Here is a 24,157-nt window from a genome sequence, read left to right on the forward strand (position 1 = left end):
GTTCTGGTGGAATGGCTTTGAAACAATGCCACATATATGTGTGTATGTGTCAGGTCTGGACCAGACAGTGTCTGGACAGCGTGGAGAGTCTGTCTGTTTTGTTTTGTCTGCAGAAAATAAACAGAAAGAAACCGGAAGTGGCCGTGGCAGCGGTAAATACCTTGACAGGAGTATGACAGTGACAACTGGCACCAGGATCGCATAGAAAGACATTACATTATGATCACAAACTACACTACACGTTTTCTGATTTAGTGAACGTATTTATGGGCTATGTTTAAAGCATCTGGATTTCTGAGTGCCATTTCTGCATCAAGAGTTATAATAAACCTAATTTCTCCTTACCATAACATCAATCAATACTGAACGTTTGTAAGTTTATCCAAGGACCTTCCTCAATTACCATATCATGATTGAGAAACATCAATCAATGTATGTAAGGTTATCTGAGGACTCGGCCATGTTCCTGACTGGGAAAGGCTCATATCGAAAGAGGTGATGCTTGTAATATTCTTTTGTCCGTAGGCTCTATTCTAACAAACCTAACTCAATTGTAAATCTAAAGCCTGGTGGTAGCGCTATAGGTCCGTGTGTGTGTCAAAAATATGTTTGCTATTTAAACAGCTGGAATTAAGAGCACAATAGCTGGCGGTGGCAGGAAAGGGCTGTATTTTGATTACCGTAATTGCTGGACTATTAAGCGCACCTGAATATAAGCCGTACCCACTGAATTTTTTACAAATATGTATTTTGTACATAAATAAACCGCACATGTCTATAAGCCGCAAGTGCCTACCGGTACATTGAAACAAATGAACTTTACACAGCCTTTAAACGAAACACGGCTTGTAACAAAAATAAATAGGCTTTTAAACGAAACACGGCTTGTAACAAAAATAAATAGGCTTTAACGAAACACGGCTTGTAACAAAATTTTTAAATAAATAGCAGTAAACAGTAGCCTACCAAGAAAGTCAAACTTCATTGCGGTGGCGATTGTTTTGGCTTTCAGTCGGATCTGCACAGTTGAAACACCTCGGCCGTCTGCTCTCTGTGTGTTGACCCAGTCTTCAAGCTCATTTTCTAGGTCGGGCCATCTGCTTTTCTTCTCTGAAAGCTTTTGTTGTCTTTTTGCACTGAGTCCGTTCCTCACGCTGCTGTTTCCAACGTCTTATCATCGACTCATTAAGGCCAAGCTCCCGTGTAGCAGCTCTATTTCCTTTTCCAACAGCCAGATCGATCGCCTTCAACTTGAAAGCTGCATCATATGCATTTCTCCGTGTCTTTGCCATGATGAGGGTGACAAAATGACTACCGTAATCAGAATGATGGGAAGTTTGAGCGCGCTCGATTTACGTCACATTATGTGACGGTGCTCAGTTTTTTGGCAGCGTGAATCTTGTGAAAAAAAAATACAAAATCATAAATTTGCCGCGTCATTGTATAAACCGCGAGGTTCATAGTGTGGGAAAAAAGTAGCGGCTTATAGTCCGGAAATTACGGTAATAAACAAGTTGTGTGACAAGGTCTTGACCACTCACTGGCTAATCAAGGCCTTCCATGGCTTAATACTGCATGTGTTCGTCTCAAGTTCTGTAGGTTAATGACGGTCTTTGCATTGTCATCAACTCCAATTTGGCTGGGGCCACGGAATATTCTCATCTTAGTCCTTTGTGCTACTGTAGATTGGTACTACAGTTTATTAAATAGCATAGGCTACAGTGACGTGTGATAGCAAGAGTAAAAATAAACATCCAGTGTTTGCTCAATTTGTTTGGATTGTTGACAGTCAACATTCTTGTAATTGGTTTTAACGAGTAGCAGGTTAGCGTTTTTCATCATGAATATTGTTCTGGAGGCAGCTCCACAGAGTGGTCATTAATTGGCGCACAGCCATAAAGTCATAAAATCTGATTTTAAACCTAACCCTAACCTTAACCCTAAACTTTACCACACAGCTAACCCTAATGCCTAACCTTAAATTAAGACCAAAAATCAAATATTTGTTTTCATGAATTTTTACAATATAGCCAATTTTGACTTTACAGCTGGCCTATCTAAGAGGAAATCGCTCAGTTATGCCTCTAGGACAAGACTCATGACAATAAACATCAACATGCCAACAAGTATAGACCTTTACGCATTGCACTTATCCTCAAATAAAAATACTAGGCTCCCGTAAATTGTATTATATATGTGAGGCACGTAAATTGTATTATATATGTGAGGCACGTTCTCAATAAGCAAGACTTAGCCGAGGCATACCGTTGATATTGCGTTATAGGACTATATATTTTTAATATGTTTTGATGAGCTCGTCTTTGGTAACCGGCCAAGAGGCCGTCTTTGAAAATGGGGATGGATACAAGCCGAATGCAATAGGCACTGCAGGACCTATGTGAATTGTAAATAATGCAAAAGCATGAAGGCAAAAGCCTCACGAGTAGAGCATTTAGAAACCTTTATGGATAGACTACTTGGCTAATGGATGGTCAGGATAAGAAAGACACCAGATGCATTGCTGCATTGAACCAGCTTTTGTTAGAGTATGGTAAGGGTAGCCTACTACGGACTTGATTTTTTAAATCAAATGAAACAATGTTGCTACATACAAGGTTTACAGGCACAAAAAGCACATCTCTTGTTTCATGTGCGTATAGGCACTGCACGTCAAGACTGGATAGGCTGCGCTTCCATTGTCAAAATCCATGCCATAACCAACCGCGACACTGCTAAATGCCCGCACAGACTGTACGATTGTAGCCGTCTTATGCCACGATTTTGTCGTCCCAAACAAAATGTCCAGGTCGTGAAACGATTGTCGAACATCTTCACTCGTTCAGCGTGACAGGGTCTCGGTCTGACTATTTAAATACCACTATGTGCAGTCGTAGGCTCCGACAATCTTCTGTCAGTTTCCATTTTTCTTTGCCTTTATCGTGTAGTGTGGCTGGTGTTAGTTTCAAGTTTTAATGTCACATGCACAAGTAAGGTGAAATGTCTTTCTTGCAAACTCAAAACCCAACAATGCAATAATCAATAACAATGTATTACTAGCAAAAACACATGAGAAATAAGAATAGGAAATATGAAATACACTAAGTAAGTAAGCATACTATATACAGGAAATATTAAGAATATTAAGAAACTCAGTTCCAATATCATATTTACATATTTACATGTAAGTGTAAGATAGACAGAGTAGCAGCAGCTTGCATGTTAGTGGGTGCAGTGGTGGAAAAAGTACCCAATTGTCATACTCGAGTAAAAGTAAAGATACCTTCATAGAAAATGTGAAAGTTACCCAGTAAAATACTACTTGAGTAGAAGTATCAAAAGTAAATGTAATTGCTAAAATATACTTAAGAATCAAAAGTAGAAGTATAAAACATTTTAAATTCCTTATATTAAGCAATGCAGACGGCCACATTTTCTAGTTTTTTATTTATTTACAGATAGCCAGGGGCACACTCCAACACTCAGACATCATTTACAAACGAAGCATGTGTTTATTGAGTCCGCCAGATCAGTGGCAATAGGGATGACCAGGGGCGTTCTCTTGATAAGTGTGTGAATTAGACCATTTTCCTGTCCTGCTAAGCATTCAAAATGTAACGAGTACGTGTGGGTGTCTGGGAAAATGTATGGAGTAAAAAGTACATACTTTTCTTTAGGAATGTAGTAAAGTAAAAGTTGTCAAAAATATAAATAGTAAAGTACAGATACCCCAAAAAACTACTTTTGTAGTACTTTAAAGTATTTTTACTTAAGTACGTCCATCCTGATTCTACCCGTCCCTTTGTGGTACAGGTGGACACGTCAGACACTGGAGCAGGGGTGGTCCTTTCACAGCGGAACGAAGGGGACAAGAAACTGCACCCATGTGCCTTTCTTTCCAAGCGGTTCTCACCAGCGGAACGCAACTACGATGTAGGCAACCTGGGAGCTCTTGGCAGTTAAGTGGGCCCTTGATGGGTGGAGACACTGGTTGGAGGGGGCACCTCATCCATTCCTGATCTGGATGGACCATAAGAACTTGGTCTCCATTTAAGAAGCCAAGAGGTTGAACGCTCGCCACGATAGGTGGGCTCTGTTGTTTAACAGTAGCCTATCATCCGGGATCCAAGAATCAGAAAGCAGACACCCTATCCCGCCAACACAATGTCTCTAACAAGGAGAGGGACTCCGAGCCCATCATCCCCAGCTCCTGCATTGTGGCTCCCATGTTATGGAGTTTTGAGTCCACCGTCCAACAAGCCCAAACCCGAGAACCTGACCCCAGCGGGGGTCCCTCTAACATGTTTATGTTCCACGATCAGCCCGTTCCCAAGTACTACAATGGAGACACTCCTCTAAATTAACTGGGCATCCAGGGGTTAATTAGATTCTGCAGTTCCTGAGACGGAAATTCTGGTGGCCCAACATGATTGAGGATGTGAGATCCTTCTTTACGGTCTGCTCCACTTGTGCCCAAAGCAAGTCCTCACGACAGCGACCAACTGGGTTGCTCCAACCTCTGCCCATCCCCAGCCGGCCCTGGTCCCACCTGTCCATAGACTTTATTACAGGGTTACCCCCATCCCAAGGGCTTACCACTATCCTGGTGGTTGTCTAATGGTTTTCCAAGGCAGCCCATTTCATCGCCAATTTGCCCTCAGCGAAGTAGACCGCTGATCTCATGATTACCCATGTCTTTCGACTACACAGACTTCCCAAGGACATTGTCTCGGTCCGTGGGCCCCAGTTCGTCGCACAGTATTGGAAAGCCTTCTACTACCTGTTGGGGGTGTCTGGGAATCTCTCCTCGGGGTTCCACCCACAGTCGAATGGGCAAACGGAGAGGGCCAACCAGGAGCTTGAGAAGTTCCTCCGCTGTTTCGTCTCCACCCAGGCCAGTAACTGGAGCAAGTTCCTCGTCTGGGCAGAGGATGCTCACAACACACTGCCGAACTCGACTACTGGACTTCCATCGTTCCAGTGTCAGTTCGGGTCCTCCCCCCCATGTTTCCTGAACAGGAGGCCGAATTGGGGGTGCTATCAACCGAGGCGTTGTCGACGATGTCGCCGCACCTGGATCAGAGCACGATCCTCCTTGCTCCGCTCCTCTGCCCGACACCAACACCAGGCAAACCAGCGCTGATGGCCTCTTTGGCTCCTCCGACCGGGTCAAAGGGTGTGGCTGTCCACCCGTGATCTTCCCTTAAAGGTGGAGTCACCGAAGCTCGCTCCACGCTACATAGGACCATTCAAGATCCTGAGTCTCATCATCCTGGTCACCTATCGTCTCCAGCTTCCCAGGTCTATGAGGGTCTGTCAATCCTTCCATGTCTCCTGTCTCAAGCTGGTAAGGATCAGTCCCTTCTCTCCACCCACAGCTGCCCCTCCGCACCCTCGACTTGTTGATGGTTGCCCGGCCTACGCTGTCTGGTGTCTGTTGGAGGCTCGTGGGTCTGAGGCACCCTGCAGTACCTGGTGGACTGGGAGGGCTACGGCCCCGAGGAGCGGGCGTGGGTGCCTACCCGGGATGTCCTAGATCCGGACTTGTTCGGAACTTCAAATCAAATTGTATTGGTCACATACACATGGTTAGCAGATGTTAATGTGAGTGTAGCGAAATGCTTGTGTTTCTAGTTCTGACCATGCAGTAATATCTAACAAGTAATTTAACAATTTCACAACAACTACCTTTTACACACAAGTGTAAAGGAATGAATAAGAATATGTACATATAAATACTGTATATTCATGAGTGATGGCCGAACGGCATAGGCAAGATGCAGTAGATGGTATAGAGTAAAGTATATACATATGACATGTTTAATATAGGCATTGTTTAAAGTGACTAGTGATACATTTATTACATCAAATTTTTTATTATTGAAGTGGCTAGAGATTTGAGTCAGTATGTTGGCAGCAGCCACTCAATGTAAGTGATGGCTGTTTAACAGTCTGATGGCCTTGAGATAGAAGCTGTTTTTCAGCCTCTCGGTCCCAGCTTTGATGCACCTGTACTGACTTAGCCTTCTGGATGATAGCGCGGTGAACATGCAGTGGCTCGGGTGGTTGCTATCCTTGATGATCTTTTTGGCCTTCCTGTGACATCGGGTGGTGTAGGTGTCCTGGAGGGCAGGTAGTTTGCCCCCGGTGATGCGTTGTGCAGACCTCACTACTCTCTGGAGAGCCTTACGGTTGTGGGCGGAGCAGTTGCCGTACCAGGCGGTGATACAGCCCGACAGGATGCTCTCGATTGTGCATCTGTAAAAGTTTGTTAGTGTTTTTGGTGACAAGCCAAATTTCTTCAGCCTCCTGAGGTTGAAGAGGCGCTGTTGCGCCTTCTTCACCACGCTGTCTGTGTGGGTGGACCATTTCAGTTTGTCCGTGATGTTTATGCCGAGGAACTTAAAACTTTTCACCTTCACTACTGTCCCGTCGATGTGGATAGGGGGCTGCTCCCTCTGCTGTTTCCTGAAGTCCACGGTCATCTCCTTTGTTTTGTTGACGTTGAGTGTGAGGTTATTTTCCTGACACCACACTCCGAGGGTCCTCACCTCCTCCTTGTAGGCCGTCTCGTTGTTGTTGGTAATCAAGCCTACCACTGTGGTGTCGTCTGCAGACTTGATGATTGAGTTGGAGGCGTGCATGGCCACGCAGTCATGGGTGAACAGGGAGTACAGGAGAGGGCTGAGAACGCACCCTTGTGGGGCCCCAGTGTTGAGGGTCAGCGGGGTGGAGATGTTGTTTCCTACCCTCACCACCTGGGGGCGTCCCATCAGAAAGTCCAGGACCCAGTTGCACAGGGCCTGGGTCTCGAGCTTAATGTCGAGTTTGGAGGGTACTATGGTGTTGAATGTTGAGCTGTAGTCGATGAACAGCATTCTGGACCTACGTGCTGGTTGCCCTGGCTTGTAAGTAAGCATTTCACTGTAAGGTCTACACCTGTCAGTGTGCCAGTTTTTACATTATGAAATTGCAAACTAACGTGTGTTTGACACTTAGCCCCAGCTGAAAATAGAGCCCAATGCCTAGAGCTTTTTTCTTTTGTCAGCTCGGACAATTTAGTCAGTTAGACGTGACTTGAACCTGTGTGCTTCTTCTGCTGAGTTTGCTGAGTCTGAGCCTGAGCTCAACCATCCAGCACGTTACAGCTGATAGCCCTCGCTGGGACTATTACAGAGGGATGCCCATTTGGTAACTGTCATACTCACACCTTCCCCTTTCAGCCAGTTTGAGTGCTGTCTTTTCCTGTGACCTCACAGCAGTGTTGTTATAGAGCACATAGGGAAACAGTCCATTGTTGGATTCTTTGTACTGTAGATTCAGTATCCTATCCACTCCTGTCTTTACCCAGCAGTGAGAGTTGAGTTGTTGTTGTGGTTTAGTGAAGAAGAATGGCACCAAACAAGCAGCCGAGTCCGTAGTTAGCACCTGATAGCCTTATTGATTTACATTTACATTTAAGTCATTTAGCAGACGCTCTTATCCAGAGCGACTTACAAATTGGAAAGTTCATACATATTCATCCTGGTCCCCCCGTGGGGAATGAACCCACAACCCTGGCGTTGCAAGCGCCATGCTCTACCAACTGAGCCACACGGGGCCCATTGATTAAGGCTATGTGTATACTGTGTACATTCTCGTATTTGCTTTTACATGCCGAGCACATAATGTACATCATTTGTGGTTTCTGTATGTGCTGCTAACCACACATATGACTTATAGCTCAGAAATAAAGACAGAGCAAGTCTGACTCACCTGGTTTAACCTTTCAGTGATACCCATCCCGAATCCGGGAGCATCGTCATCAAAAAGGCTGACTAGCATAGCCTAGCCTAACGGGACAGGGATATCATATAATATAATTTTCATGAAATCACAAGTCCAATACAGCAAATGAAAGATAAACATCTTGTGAATCCAGCCATCATTTCCGATTTTTAAAATGTTTTACAGCTAAAACACAATATGTATTTATATTAGCTAACCACAATAGCCAAAGACTCAACCGCATATTTTCACCATGTTTGCTATCACAAAACCGACCAAATAGAGATATAATTAGTCACTAACCAAGAAACAACTTCATCAGATGACAGTCTTATAACATGTTATACAATACATTTATGTTTTGTTCGAAAAATATGCATATTTGAGGTATAAATCATAGTTTTACATTGCAGCTACCATCACAAATAGCACCGAAGCAGCCAGAATAATTACAGAGAGCAACGTGAAATACCTAAATACTCATCATAAAACATTTATGAAAAATACATGGTGTACAGCAAATGAAAGATAAACATCTTGTGAATCCAGCCAATATTTCCGATTTTTTTAAGTGTTTTACAGCGAAAACACAATATAGAATTATATTAACTTACCACAATAGCCAAACACACAAATGCATTTATTCACCGCAAAAGGTAGCTATCGCAAAAACCAGCAAACGATATAAAATTAATCACTAACCTTGAACAACTTCATCAGATGACAGTCTTATAACATCAGGTTATACAATACACTTATGTTTTGTTTGAAAATGTGCATATTTAGAGCTGCAAACCGTGGTTATACATTGTGAATATGTAGCAACATTTCCCCAGAATGTCCGGAGCTATTTTGGACACTCACCTAATCTGACCAAAGAACTCATCATAAACTTTACATAGAAATACTTGTTGTATGGCAAATGAAAGATACACTGGTTCTTAATGCAACCGCCGTGTTAGATTTTTAAAAATAACTTTACCATAACATACAGCTTGCGTTATTACGAGACAGCGCTGACCAAAACGGCGGAGAATAGGAATCAACATTTTCCACAGAAATACGAAATAACATCATAAATTGTTCTTACTTTTGCTGAGCTTCCATCAGAATCTTGTACAAGGAGTCCTTGGTCCAGAATAAATCGTTGTTTGGTTTTAGAATGTCCTTTTCTTCTGTCGAATTCGCGCCACAATGCTAGCCAAGGTTGATAACGTTCCCACCCTCTCTTGACGCAAAGAATGGAAAACTCCAAAAGTCACAATAAACGTTGAATAAACTGATAAAACTCGGTTGAAAAAACCTACTTTACGATGTTATTATCACATGTATCAAATAAAATCAGAGCCGGAGATATTCGCCGTGTAAACCGAAAGCTTTTCAGAAGCTAATGTCGAGCTCCGCCTTGCGCCTTGGTAGACAAAGGAAATTCCTGACCTGCCACTCCAAAAGCTCTCATTCGACCTCAGATCAAGCTAGACAACCCATTCCACCTTCCACTGCCTGTTGACATCTAGTGGAAGGCATATGAAGTGCATGTATATCGATAAATATAAGCCAGTTGAATAGGCAGGCCCTGAAACAAGAGCCCCATTTTCAGAATTTTCACTTCCTGTCTGGAAGTTTGCTGCCAAATGAGTTCTGTTTTACTCACAGATATAATTCAAACAGTTTTAGAAACTTGAGAGTGTTTTCTATCCAATAGTAATAATAATATGCATATTGTATGATCTAGAATAGAGTACGAAGGCGTTTAAATTGGGCAAGATTTTTTCCAAAGTGAAAACTGCGCCCCCCTATTGACAAGATAAGGGTCTTTCATTATCTGTCTTCCGAGAGCCTTTTGCCATCTCAAACCTTACTCTATATTGTTAGACACTGTAGATACTTTTTTATAGATTTACTCTTTCAACTACTTCTTTGATTTACTTTAATGTTGGTGTGCTGCATTTGTCCTTAATCCTTACGTCTATTGACGCACCGTGAAGTAACATAATAACAAAAAAAGTCAGAATCCGTCAGTTTAAGCTAGAGATGTAATTTGTTTTGCATGGGCTAGGTTTCAATCCACCGCATCCACTCGATGTCATTCTGCATCTGCAGTGGAAAGTGACAGAGCTACAGCGTTGTTTGTCAGACCAGGAGGCATCCCAAAAATCAGTCTTCTTACGGAAATGTCTGTAGCGTCCGAACAGGTTGGCCTACTGACTAAAGATGAGACTCTCACGAACACGATGGTGTTCTCCATTTGCTCTACGACCCCCACAAGCCCCACGGGACTTGTCTGATGTATGTACTGCCGATGTGCCAACTTCTGTCTGTAGTGTCCAAACGGTTTGGGCTACAAACAACCATGGAAAGGGGAGATTCTCACGAACACAATGCTTTTCTCAGTTTTGCTCTACGACCCCCACAAGTGTCACATGACTCGTCTGAAGGTAATCTGGTACCGGTTGCCATTTATGAATTTGTTATTAATTGTGTTTCTATGGGCTATAGTAGTAAAAGCCAAATTCAATATTTTATCAAATAATTTAGTTTAGAAAACTGTGTATACCTACAGGGGTCTTAAAATTCAAAATTAAATAGCTAAATGATCCATGGTATGACGATCTTAAAACAATTCCATATATTAGCTTAGTGACCTGCGTGCGGAGCTCCTAAAGTATCTGGCTGTATGTACACTAGCTGTGTGTTAGTAACTGCTGAATGAGTCACTTGGGTGTGGATTAACCATATTTTTCCCCACTCTCTTTCTCTCTCTCTCTCCCACTCCCCTTGTCTTCTCCTCTGCCTTTCTCCCCCTCTTCCTTATGTTTTTTTCCCCTCCCTCCCTCCCTCCCTCCCTCCCTCCCTCCCTCCCTCCCTCCCTCCCTCCCTCCCGACTTCTTCTGCCCCCTGCTCTTGCTACCATGTGCCTCCTCCTCCTCCAGTGGCTGCTCCTCTGCCTACAAACTCCTGCTCTGGTTCTGCAACACTAGGCCTGTTCCTGTCTAGTGCTGCTTGACAACCTCTCAAGTGAGTCTATTTCACACCCCCATACTCCCTCAACCTGCTCTGTGTTCTCTGTCAATCTCTCTGACATGCTAGTTCAGGTTACATGCATGTTTGATGTGAAGAGCATGTGATGATGTGCATCTATTTCATTTTAAATTGCATTATTTTATGTTCAATTGCACAAACTAAGAAATGATCGTTTTCTGTATTCTGTATTTTCTCTGTGTGTGCATGCATGTGCTCCTCTCCATGTCTTTAGAGAACTTGAAAGATCTCCCATTACCGGCCAGTCAGACAGATTGTCTGTTGAGCCTGTTGAGTAGCTGAATAGGCCTGACTAACCATTTGTTGCTAATCTCTTTTTTTCCTGTTAATCTAATTCTGGCCTCTGATATAATCCAGTGTGCGCTATCTGCTTGATTAGATTGTAATATAAACTCTACAAGCAGTGTTGGGATTAGGTAATTAATATATTACTTATTACGTTCAACAAAAGTAACATATTACATTATATTATGTTATATTACTTTGTGTTACTTTCATGAAAAAAACTCATATTTTTGGCTGTCGGAGGGAGGTAGCGAGGTGAGCCGCATGAGCTGTACCAAATATAGGCTACTTACTAACTCAGGTTTTGTCCTTTCATCTGTGGCGCTGCTTTCCTGTGCTAGTCTACAATTGCTGCGGTATCATATGGGCTGTTTAATTAATTATTATTATAGATTCTGTTAGCCAAACATCTGTACAATCGAAAATCTTTCTCTCGTGCCACCAGTTCTGGTTAGACCGCACATACATGGACCAATAAAGATGTATCGAGCCCACAATTGCCAATAGAAGTGCTATCACAGAAGTGATCAATGGCAAAGATCAGAGGTGCGCCCTCTATCAATTATTATTATTTTATTTATGTACAGATTTGAATTTTTTTTGTACTTTTTACAATTTTTTTCTCCCCAATTTCATTATATCCAATTGGTAGTTACAGTCTTGTCTCATCGCTGCCACTCCCGTACGGACTCGGGAGAGGCAAAGGTCGAGAGCCATGCGTCCTCCGAAACACGACCACGCCAAGCCACATTGCTTCTTGACACACAACTCACTTAACCTGGAAGCCAGCTGCACCAATGTGTCGGAGGAAACACCGCACAGCTGGCGACCGAAGTCAGTATGCATGCGCCCAGCCCGCCACAAGGAGGCTTCCTCGCAAGGCTTCCCTCTATACATTCTTATGGACAGCAGCTGTTATGACATTTCTCCAAACACTTTTCTCCATTCTCTTGAGAACTAAATGAGGAAACAAGTCGAGATCGGTTCATGGAAACGCACGCGGTAGAGATATTGTCACGACTTGGCGTTCGGCGGTCGACGTCACTGGCTTTCTAGCCATCGCCGCTCCATTTTCCATTTATCCATTTGTTTTGTCTTGTTCCCTGCACACCTGGTTTTCATTCCCCAATCACACTACATGTATTTATTCCTCTGTTCCCCCTCATGTCTTTGTGTGAGATTGTTTCGTGTTACGTGTCATGTTTGACGCGCTATTTCTGGTGTGTGTTTATTCCGTGTTTTATTTCACGAGGTATGTTTATTTGCTTGTACATATTATTGTGACTGTTTGCGCGTTTTGCAGGTGTTTGACGCAGTGGCGTCCGTCTGTTGGTTTCTTCTGCCTAAATAAAGTGTGCGCCTGTTCACAACTCTCTACTCTCCTGCACCTGACTCTGCTCCCAGTACGCACACCATTGACAGATATGGGCTCACCTTGCAATCTGTACAGGTATTGTTGTTGGAAGAACAGAGCTCTGATGTACTGTTTTCTTATGTCGTTACTTACAATTATTTCTGCTTCTGGAATAAAATATTGTAGACGATCTGAAACAATGGTATAAATAGCCAAGAGTTATAGAACTGGCTCATTAAATGGCAGTCTTTACAGTCTCAGAATAAGAGATGATTGATGATGAAAGCCTATGCACGATACTGTTTTCTCTTTATCAGTCAAGAAACAGATTCCCAGAAAGACAGAACACCAGCCTTGAATAGCACTCTCGAAAATAGACATACATCAACATATAGTGCATATTAGATATTCCATTGTTATTCCATTATACTGTATTGACAAGTGTTCTTGCATTGAATCCCTATAGATAACAAGCTATGGGAGATGGAATACTAACACATTCTAAACCACCCGCTAGGAGCATTACATACTGCAGAGACCATCTAATTCAAATCTGGTCCTTGAAGCCAATGCTTTTTTCATTCTTGCCCTCTAAGAAGAATGAATTAGACCTAATTATCAGTTAGAACAGAAAACCAGCAGGGTGATTATCATGAAACCAGGTTTAACCATGTCTGTAGATTATACAGTTACAATACCATGATGTATCTGCAGAAATATACAATCATTCTGAAGAGTAAGATGCATAGTTAATTGCACTGTGTATTATTGTAAATACGTTTAGCATTTTCTTTTGAAGTTTGGACATTTTCCCCCTTAATTCTCATTACCGAAATTTGTCCGGGTTAAAATCTCAGGTCATTTCATACAATTTTACTTTACAAAAACCTAATTTATTTCAATAAAACACTAAGAATGTTGCTGTATTATGTCCAACATTAATAACAATGTTACACTAGTTGAAATTTACATTAAACTATAATATTTATTACGGAAAATTATGTCTGTGGACATGTTTCTCATTACGTAGCACTTTTTCAAGTTCCTGTTAGAACTCCGATCAGTATTTAAATAGTTGTATTCACCCATGCATGATGCATAATCTAGAGGAGTAGCCCTTAGATGAGCACAAGTTAAGTTAATGTATTTGCTTATACGCCATCAGAATGAAGTTCTTATTCTCAAACACCCACTTTACCTTCTCATTACCGAAATGGCTAAAAAGCTGAAATTGGAAAATGTCGGAGAAACATTACATTAACAACATGGAGGCATGAATGGGATTTAGTGATGTGATCAATTGTTCAAATCAAATCAAATTGTATTGGTCAAATACACACATTTAGCAGATTTTATTGTGGGTGTAGCGAGAGATGCTTGTGTTCCTAGGTCCAACAGTGTAGTAGTATCTAACAATTCACAACAATACACACCAATCTAAAAAATAAAATAATGGAATTAAGAAATATATAAATATTAGGACGAGCAATGTTGGAGTGGCATTGACCAAAATACAGTAGAATACGGAATATACATATGAAATGAGTAGTATGTGGACATTATTAAAGTAAGTAGTGTTCCATTAATAAAGTGACCAGTGATTCCATGTCTATGTACATAGGGCAGCATATGTACTGTTTGCTGACTCATAATGTCTGTCCCCTATTATTTGCTGATTGAGCTAAACACAAATGTATCATTACCACTTCATTTGCTGTTTTTTGGGGGGTAATGAGAACCTTAATTTCGGTAATGATAATAAGCTAATTGTAATGTATAGTCAATGGGTGTGCTGTGCTGGTGACTTTAATTTATTACTAGGACCACTCCTTACACCTATTGTATATGTTTATATGTATGTATATGTACTATTTGATTAGTAGGGTTTGTTAAGAAATATTTTGTACATAAACCCCATTTAATTTACTTAAAGCCACAATCTGGAGTTTGTGTTTCAGCAAGGAGCATCCTCGCCACTTAAATTAGTATATACTATCACGGCTCAGGCTAAGACCCAGATGCAGACACAGGAGGCGGATAGTACGAGTCTCAGAGTTTATTACAGTACAAGGGGCATGCAATCGGTAGGTCAAGGCAGGCAAAGAGTCGTAATCCAAATCAGAGTCAGGCAGGTACAGAACGGCAGGCAGGATCAGGATCAGGACAGGCAGAAAGGTCAGAACTGGGAAGACTAGGAAAAGCAAAAACTAGAGCACAGGAAACACGGGAACACGCTGGTAGGACTTGGCGGGACAAGACGAACTGGCAACAGACAAACAGAAAACGCAGGTATAAATACATGAGGTAATGGGAGACACCTGGTGGGGGTTGGAGACAATCACAAGACAGTTGAAACAGATCATGGTGTGACATAGCCCTGATTTTCACACTTACCTATACTGTTGTTTGATATCCCAAGACAGTTTTTGGTAAATATCTCACACATTTAGATACTTTATAGGCATATCATGTCATGCATATCATGCCATTTTCCCATAGATGCCATTCAATCCAGAAATACATCTAAAATACCTTACAACCACACATATCCACGTCCTAATACACTAATATTACCATGAATATTATACTTTTTTAAGTCACTTTGTTACAGTCAAATTCACTTTTGACTTTTGAAAATTCATGTATGTAATTACAGGATTTATACTGAAATAAGCAGATTTTTTGTCAAGTGCATTAACATCAGGGATTATGCAAGTAATTTGGGATTAACAAATGTCAGTTTGACGATGTGTTGGGTTACTGAATCTCTGATAGATCTCAGTACAGTTTTATAATGGAAAGTATGCAACACTCAATACCGAAATTGTCACACCCTGATCTGTTTCACCTGTCTTGTGCTTGTCTCCACCCCCCTCCAGGTGTCACCCATTTTCCCCATTATCCCCTGTGCATTTATACCTGTGTTTTCTCTTTGTCTGTTGCCAGTTAGTCTTGTCTTGTCAAGCAACCAGCGTATTTTACCGTACTCCTGTTAGCTTTAGTCCCTGTTTTCTAGTTCTTCCGGTTTTGACCATTCTGCCTGCCCTGACCTTGAGCCTGGCTGCCGTTCTGTACCTTACCTGGACCTGGATGAGTTTTGTTCTGCCCTGAGTTTTGTAAATAAACTCCTGTGATTCGAACTGTCTGCATCTGGGTCTTACCCTCTCTATGGGGGTACCACAGGGTTCAATTCTCGGGCTGACTCTTTTCTCTGTATATATCAATGATGTCGCTCTTGCTGCGGGTGATTCCCTGATCCACCTCTACGCAGATGACAACATTCTGTATACATCTGGCCCTTCTTTGGACACTGTGTTAACTAACCTCCAAACAAGCTTCAATGCCATACAACACTCCTTCCGTGGCCTCCAACTGCTCATAAACGCTAGTAAAACCAAATGCATGCTCTTCAACCGATCGCTGCCCACACCCGCCCGCCTAGCATGACTACTCTGGACGGTTCTGATCCAGAATACGTGGACAACTACAAATACCTAGGTGTCTGGCTAGACTGTAAACTCTCCTTCCAGACTCATATCAAACATCTCCAATCCAAAATCAAATCTAGAATCGTCTTTCTATTTCGCAACAAAGCCTCCTTCACTCACGCCGCCAAACTTACCCTAGTAAAACTGACTATCCTACCGATCCTCGATTTCGGCGATGTCATCTACAAAATAGCTTCCAATACTCTACTCAGCAAATTGGATGCAGTCTATCACAGTGCCATCCGTTTTGTTACCAAAGCGCCTTATATCACCCACCACTGCGACCTGTATGCTCTAGTCGGCTGGCCCTCGCTACGTATTCGTCGCCAGACCCACTGGCTCCAGGTCATCTACAAGTCTATGCTAGGTAAGGCTCCGTCTTATCTCAGCTCACTGGTCACGATAACAACACCCACCCGTAGTACGCGCTCCAGCAGGTATATCTCACTGGTCATCCCCAAAGCCAACACCTTCTTTGGCCGCCTTTCCTTCCAGTTCTCTGCTGCCAGTGACTGGAACGAATTGCAAAAATCGCTGAAGCTGGAGACTTACACTTCCCTCACTAACTTTAAACATCAGCTATCTGAGCCGCTAACCGATCGCTGGAGCTGTACATAGTCCATCTGTAAATAGCCCACCCAATCTACCTACCTCATCCCCATATTGTTTTTATTTACTTTGCTGCTCTTTTGCACACCAGTATCACTACTTACACACCATCATCTGCTCATCATCATCTGCTCATCTATAACTCCAGTGTTAATCTGCTAAATTGTATTTACTTTGCTACTATGGCCTATTTATTGCCATACCTCCTCATGCCATTTGCACACACTGTATATAGACTTTCTTTTTTTTCTATTGTGTTGACTGTACGCTTGTTTATTCCATGTAACTCTGTGTTGTTGTTTCTGTCGCACTGCTTTGCTTTATCTTGGCCAGGTCGCAGTTGTAAATGAGAACTTGTTCTCAACTAGCCTACCTGGTTAAATAAAGGTGGAAAAAAAAAAAAAAAAAAAAAAACTGATAGTACGAACTGGCCATGACTGACCCAGCAGACTCAGACCAGCTCCTCAATGCCGTCTCCTCCCAAGGAGCCACCATTGGGAGACACGAGGAGTTACTTTGAGGTCTTATGGAAGGATTACAGACATTGGCGGAACGCCATGACTGTGCCTTGAATATGTTGCTGGAGCTATTCCGTGGATTGTAACCTCCCAGCCCCTCAGTAACCCTGCTGTCAGCAGTGCGTCTCTATAGGCCACCCTGGCTTCTCGAGATCCCCGCTTACCACCTCCGGAACGCTTCACTGGAGAGGCAGGACCCCGTCGGGCGTTTCTCTCCCAGTGTTCCCTCATCTTCAAGGTTGACGCTTCGGACGGAGTCAGGGCTGTCCTGTCCCAACGATCTGCCCTGGACCTTAAGCTGCATCCCTGCGGCTTTTTCTCCCATCTTCTTAACGCCACAGAGAGGAATTACAATGTGGAAAATCAAGAACTACTCACGGTGAAGATGGCATTGGAGGAGTGGAGGCACTGGTTAGAGGGGGCGGAACATCCATTCATTTTGTGGACGGCTCACAAGAACCTGGAATATCTCCGCAACGCCAAGCGTCTCAAATCCAGGCAAGCTCAATGGGCCCTGCTTTTCACTCGGTTCAACTTTACCATCTCCTACCGCCCTGGGTCCAAGAATGTTAAGCCTGACGCGCTTTCACACCGCTATTGCCCCGCTGCTACACCCTCGGACCCCGAGACCATCCTTCCTACCTTGTGTCTGGCAGCTGCACTCATCAGGGGAATAGAGAACCAGGACTGTGAGGCGCAGACCTCGGGGGTGGGGGGCCCATTTTTAATAGAAAAACAACATAATTGTATGTTCTTAGGCCAAAACAATACTTAAACCACATCAGGAGACCAGTTTTGAGGTCTAGGGAAGAAAATAATAAATAAATAAATTTGGGACGGTATAGTTGCCCTTTAATTTCATTTGCGCAGCTCAAGAGACGGATGTTTGACTGGCGGTGTTTCTGCATGCGCGATAGCAGAGTTCACGAAACAAAAGACCCCCTATTGATGAAATAATCATGATATATCGTTCTGCCAGGTAAGCCTACTTTGCAGTTAACATTTCATTTTTTTTATGGGAAAGCCTTTAGAAATGACATTGCTAACTGGCTACTCAAAGTGGTAGTCACAGGCATTCACATGTCATTACTTCTTTGGAAAGTTGTGTGTACAGTCGTGGGCAAAAGTTTTGAGAATGACACAAATATTAATTTCCACAAAGTTTGCTGCTTCAGTGTCTTTCGATATTTTTGTCAGATGTTACTATGGAATACTGAAGTATAATTACAAGCATTTCATAAGTGTCAAAGGCTTTTATTGACAATTACATGAAGTTGATGCAAAGACTCAATATTTGCAGTGTTGACCCTTCTTTTTCAAGACCTCTGCAATCCGCCCTGGCATGCTGTCAATTAACTTCTGGGCCACATCCTGACTGATGGCAGCCCATTCTTGCATAATCAATGCTTGGAGTTTGTCAGAATTTGTGGATTTTGTTTGTCCACCCGCCTCTTGAGGATTGACCACAAGTTCTCAATGGGATTAAGGCCTGGGGAGTTTCCTGGCCATGGACCCAAAATATCGATGTTTTGTTCCCCGAGCCACTTAGTTATCACTTTTGCCTTATGGCAAGGTGCTCCATCATGCTGGAAAAGGCATTGTTCGTCACCAAACTGTTCCTGGATGGTTAGGAGAAGTTGCTCTCGTAGGATGTGTTGGTACCATTCTTTATTCATGGCTGTGTTCTTAGGCAAAATTGTGAGTGAGCCCACTCCCTTAGCTGAGAAGAAACCCCACACATGAATGGTCTCAGGATGCTTTACTGTTGGCATGACACAGGACTGATGGTAGCGCTCACCTTGTCTTCTTCGGACAAGCTTTTTCTGGATGCCCCAAACAATCGGAAAGGGGATTCATCAGAGGAAAAAATGACTTTACCCCAGTCCTCAGCAGTCCAATCCCTGTACCTTTTGCAGAATATCAGTCTGTCCCTGATGTTTTTCCTGGAGAAGTGGCTTCTTTGCTGCCGTTCTTGACACCAGGCCATCCTCCAAAAGTCTTCGCCTCACTGTGCATGCAGATGCACTCACACCTGCCTGCTGCCATTCCTGAGCAAGCTCGTACTGGTGGTGCCCCGATCCCGCAGCTGAATCAACTTGAGGAGACAGTCCTGGCGCTTGCTGGACTTTCTTGTGCGCCCTGAAGCCTTCTTCACAACAATTGAACCGCTCTCCATGAAGTTCTTGATGATCCGATAAATGGTTGATTTAGGTGCAATCTTATTGGCAGCAATATCCTTGCCTGTGAAGCCCTTTTTGTGCAAAGCAATGATGACGGTACATGTTTCCTTGCAGGTAATCGTGGTTGACAGAGGAAGAACAATGATTCCAAGCACCACCCTCCCTTTGAAGCTTCCAGTCTGTTATTTGAACTCAATCAGCATGACAGAGTGATCTCCAGCCTTGTCCTCGTCAACACTCACACCTATGTTAACGAATCACTGACATGATGTCAGCTGGTCCTTTTGTGGCAGGGCTGAAATGCAGTGGAAATGTTTTTGGGGGATTCAGTTCATTTGCATGGAAAAGAGGAACTTAGTAATTAATTGCAATTCATCTGGTCACTCTTCATAACATTCTGGAGTATATGCAAATTGCCATCATACAAACTGAGGCAGCAGACTTTGTGAAAATTAATATTTATCTAATTCTCAACTTTTGGCCACGACTGTACATATGTGACATATGTACATGACAAAGATAGAACTGTGCATGGTGATTTTCTACACTCAGAGTCGTTATTCACATCATAAGATGGAATTCCCCTCGACAATGGCTACAAATTGAGGGAAACAAACATTATTTCCCATTGACCCTCATTGTAAGAGATACAACTTAGTTGTACATTTTTTTGTTATACAGTAATAACAAAACATGACGACAAAAGCTGCTGTGTTGTTCAATGTACATGTAACCAGGTCAAAGATCCCGACATACGCTTTTCATAGCCCAAAGGCCAGTGACATTGAGTCATTTCATCTCACTGTCCAAAGAGAATGTATGCAGGTGGCTATACATTCGTATCCCCCGCTGACCGGTTCGTACATAAACAATTCTCCATTCAGGCTGCAAAGGCGTCTATCTTCCTTAACTTGATTTAATGGCGAGAAGGCGGGATTTTTTTGGGGAAAATATTCATACTTTCTTTATGAAACACAATTTTCCACCACCATGCTATGGTGGCCTAATGCTACTTCCTGACAGTGTGTACAGTTTTCATACCAAGGGTAAATAACAGACTGCTGCAACTTGATTGGATGAACAAGATACACAACATCCAGGACTTGCGTTTAGCCACTTCTAGCATGGTGGTGGAAAATGGTGTCTCATAAAGATATTTTACAAATGTTCTTATGCCTTCTCGCTATTAAATCGAGTTTAGGAGGAAATCAACACATTTGCAGCCTGAATGGAGAATGTTTTATGTATGAACCGGTCCACATGGGATACGAATATGCCTGCTGCGTATATTCCCTTTTGACGGTTAGATGAAATGACAATCTGCCGGCCTTTAGGCTACGGTTCACAATGCTCTCTCGTAGAGCCCTGTGGCTTTAGGTTATTTGGCGTGGGAAATGTGGGGACGCATTGTCCAAGTAAACTGGGTATAAGGGAAGCCCTACAATATTACGCTTTGAGAGAAGTTGTGAAAATGCTCGGGACCAGGCAATTATGAAATGTAATCTTTAGACATGTTTCACTTTTGTTATATGTAGTTTTGTTAATTGACTTAAAAACAAGCAAACTAAAAAAAAATGCTTTTTGCTGTGAGCCAACCAAGGTAATCACAGGTTGTTTTCCCCAAAGGCGGTGGGGCCACGACGTTCTATCTAATACCGATTGGGACTATAACTCTCCAACACAAATGAGCTTCACAGTAGAAAATTGGTTAAATGACTTCCACAACTCTCTTAACAATTCAGCCAAGAGTCATCACACCAAAAGGTGAAAAGTGAATACAAAAGATTTAATTCAATGATTTTGCTCAAGTGGGGACAATTTACGCTGATGACACAGGGGTTAATCTGCATACTGGTTTATTTGCATACTGACCGCAGCAATGTGATACTTGACTGATCATGATAATGTGATGGCTTAACCTTTTTTCATTGTTTGACTGATTTTTGCCTGCCAAAAGACACCAAGACTGCATGGTGCAGATTGCAGCGCCATTTACAGAGCTATAAGCATGATGGTTGTCATAGCTCTTTGAATGGTACTGCCATATGTACTGAAATACCAGCTCCATGATCCACTCACGCGGGCAGGCAAGCAGGCGTCTGAACTCTGTCCTTTGGTATGTTTTTCAGGTTGTAGTGAATAGGGTAAGTGGTTAAATATGAATAGCCTGTGCCCTTTTAAGACAAAGTGATAAATGAATGCCTTTCACATGAGAAATAGCTTAAAAGCTCTGGTTGGGTCACATGTTACAGGTAGTCTGACATTTAAAGTCTCATAGGTACAAGGTTACGAACTGTAATTCGCTGTACTGCATGTTTAAAAGATAGTTTACACGAGGTTGGTAATGTTAAAATCTGATACACACAAAAACAAAAACTATTTACGAGTGGATTTATTGAGACGTGCATGTCTAATTCATTTATTTTTATCAGGTTTTAAAGTATGGAAAGCAAAAATCCATATCTATTATTAGCTGTATTAGGGTTATGTAAGAGGACTAAAGTACTAAGAGCTGCTGGTTTTCAGCATTTCACCAAGTACCTGTAGCATTCCTTTTTCTCTGTCTGCCATTATATGGGTTCTGAAAGCATGCGCCTGTCTTTGTGCTGGAATCTAAGTAGCACTTCTCAACTGTTATTTTATCGTTGAATGAAATGACTGTATTTGCTTTCACCTTCTCACTGCGCGTTGACACTTAGGTTAAGTACTTTAGCCTACTTGTCATATTTGCTAGACTGTACATTTCCAAGTACACACTTTTACATTCTGAATTATGACAGAAAATGTATTTGACAGAATGTGGAAAATATCACCCACCCTCCCACCTGTGGCAACCCACACAAACTATATGAAAGACCAGCTAGGCATCTTATAGTGCATTCGGAAAGTATTCAGACCCCTTTATCCACATTTTGTTACGTTATAGCCTATTATAAAATTGATTAAATAGTTCTACACATAATACTCCATTATGACAAAGCAACAACAGGTTTTTAGAAATATTTTCAAATGTATTCAAAATAAACTGCAATATCACATTTACATAAGTATTCAGACCCTTTACTCAGTACTTTGTTGAAGCACCTTTGGCAGCAATTACAGCCTCGAGTCTTCTTGGGTATGACGCTACAAGCTTGGCACACCTGTATTTGGGGAGTTTCTCCCATTCCTCTCTGCAGATCCTCTTAAGTTCTGTCAGGTTGGATGGGGAGCTTCGCTGCACAGCTAATTTCAGGTCTCTCCAGAGATGTTCGATAGGGTTCAAGTCCGGGCTCTGGCTGGGCCACTCAAGGACATTAAGAGACTTTGTCCCGAAGCCACTCCTGTGTTGTCTTGGCTGTGTGCTTAGGGTCATTGTTCTGTTGGAGGGTGAAACTTTGCCCCCATCTGAGGTCCTGGAGCAGGTTTTCATCAAGGATTTCTCTGTACTTTGCTCTGTTCCTCTTTCCCTCGATCCTGACTAGTGTCTCTGATGCTGAAAAACATCCCCACAGCATGATGCTGCCACCACCATGCTTCACAGTAGGGATGGTCCCAGGTTTCCTCCAGACGTCACGCTTGGCATTCAGGCCAAAGAGTTCAATGTTGGTTTTGTCAGACCAGAGTTTCTTGTTTCTCATGGTCTGAGAGTCCTTTAGGTTTCTTTTGGCAAACTCCAAGCTGGCTGTCATATGCCCGTTACTGAGGAGGGGCTTCTGTCTGGCCACTCATCCATAAATGCCTGATTGGTGGAGAGCTGCAGAGATGCTTGTCCTTCTGGAAGGTTCTCCCATCTCCACAGGGGAACTCTGGAGCTCTGTCAGAGTGATCATCGGGTTCTTGGTCACCTCCCTGACCAAGGCCCTTCTCCCCGAATGCTCTGAGTCTTGGTGGTTCCAAACTTCTAACATTTAAGAATGATGGAAGCCACTGTGTACTCGGGGACCTTCAATGATGCATAAATATTTTGGTGCCCTTCCCCAGACACAATCCTGTCTCGGGGCTCTACGGACAATTCCTTCAAACTCATGGTTTTTGCTCTGACATGCACTGTCAACTGTGGGAGCTTACATAGACAGGTGTGTGCCTTTCCAAATCATGTCCAATCAATTGAATTTACTCCAATTAAGTTGTAGAAACATCTCAAGGATGATCGATGGAAACAGGATGGACCTGAATTCAAATTAGAGTCTCATAGCAAAGGATCTGAATACTTAAAGTTGAAGTCGGAAGTTTACATACACTTAGGTTGGAGTCATTAAATCTAATTTTTCAACCACTCCACAAATGTCTTGTTAACAAACTATAGTTTTGTCAAGTCGTGCATGACACAAGTAATTTTTCCAACAATTGTTTACCGACAGAATATTTCACTTATAATTCACTGTATCACAATTCCAGTGGGTCAGAAGTTTACATACACTAAGTTAACTGTGTCTCTAAATACCTTGGAAAATTATGTCATGGCTTTAGATGCTTCTGATAGGCTAATTGACATCATTTGAGTCAGTTGGAGGTGTACCTGTGGATGTATTTCAAGACCTACCTTCAAACTCAGTGCCTCTTTACTTGACATCATGGGAAAATCAAAAGAAATCATCCAAGACCTCAGAAAGAAAATTGTAGCCCTCCACAAGTTTGGTTCATCATTGGGAGCAATTTCCAGACGCATGAAGGTACCACGTTCATCTGTACAAACAATAGTACGCAAGTATAAACACCATGAGACCACGCAGCCGTCATACTGCTCAGGAGGGAGACGTGTTCTGTCTCCTAGAGATGAACGTACTTTGGTGCGAAAAGTGCAAATCAATCCCAGAACAACAGCAAAGGACCTTGTGAAGATGCTGGAGGAAACAGGTAAAAAGGATCTATATCCACAGTAAAACGAGTCCTATATCGACATAACCTGAAAGGCCCCTCAGCAAAGAAGAAGCC

General features: G+C 42.6%; 1 protein-coding gene across 3 annotated transcripts in view; it reads left to right on the forward strand.

Annotated features, from left to right (window-relative positions):
- Positions 1 to 24,157, forward strand: part of LOC139574091 (5-hydroxytryptamine receptor 4-like) — a 172,307-nt gene that overhangs the window by 129,564 nt on the left and 18,586 nt on the right. For 2 of the 3 annotated variants that reach the window (XR_011674719.1, XM_071398261.1), the window contains one exon: positions 10,698 to 10,782. The exons of the other annotated variant lie outside the window; for it this stretch is intronic. Coding sequence is in view for 1 of the 2 variants with exons in the window: in XM_071398261.1 (XP_071254362.1) it covers positions 10,698 to 10,761 (64 nt within the window). In the remaining variant the exon portion in view is untranslated. The remainder of the gene's footprint in view (positions 1 to 10,697; positions 10,783 to 24,157) is intronic. 3 annotated transcript variants of the gene reach the window in all.

The sequence above is a fragment of the Salvelinus alpinus genome, chromosome 4 (assembly GCF_045679555.1).
Source record: "Salvelinus alpinus chromosome 4, SLU_Salpinus.1, whole genome shotgun sequence".
Lineage (NCBI taxonomy): Eukaryota > Metazoa > Chordata > Actinopteri > Salmoniformes > Salmonidae > Salvelinus > Salvelinus alpinus.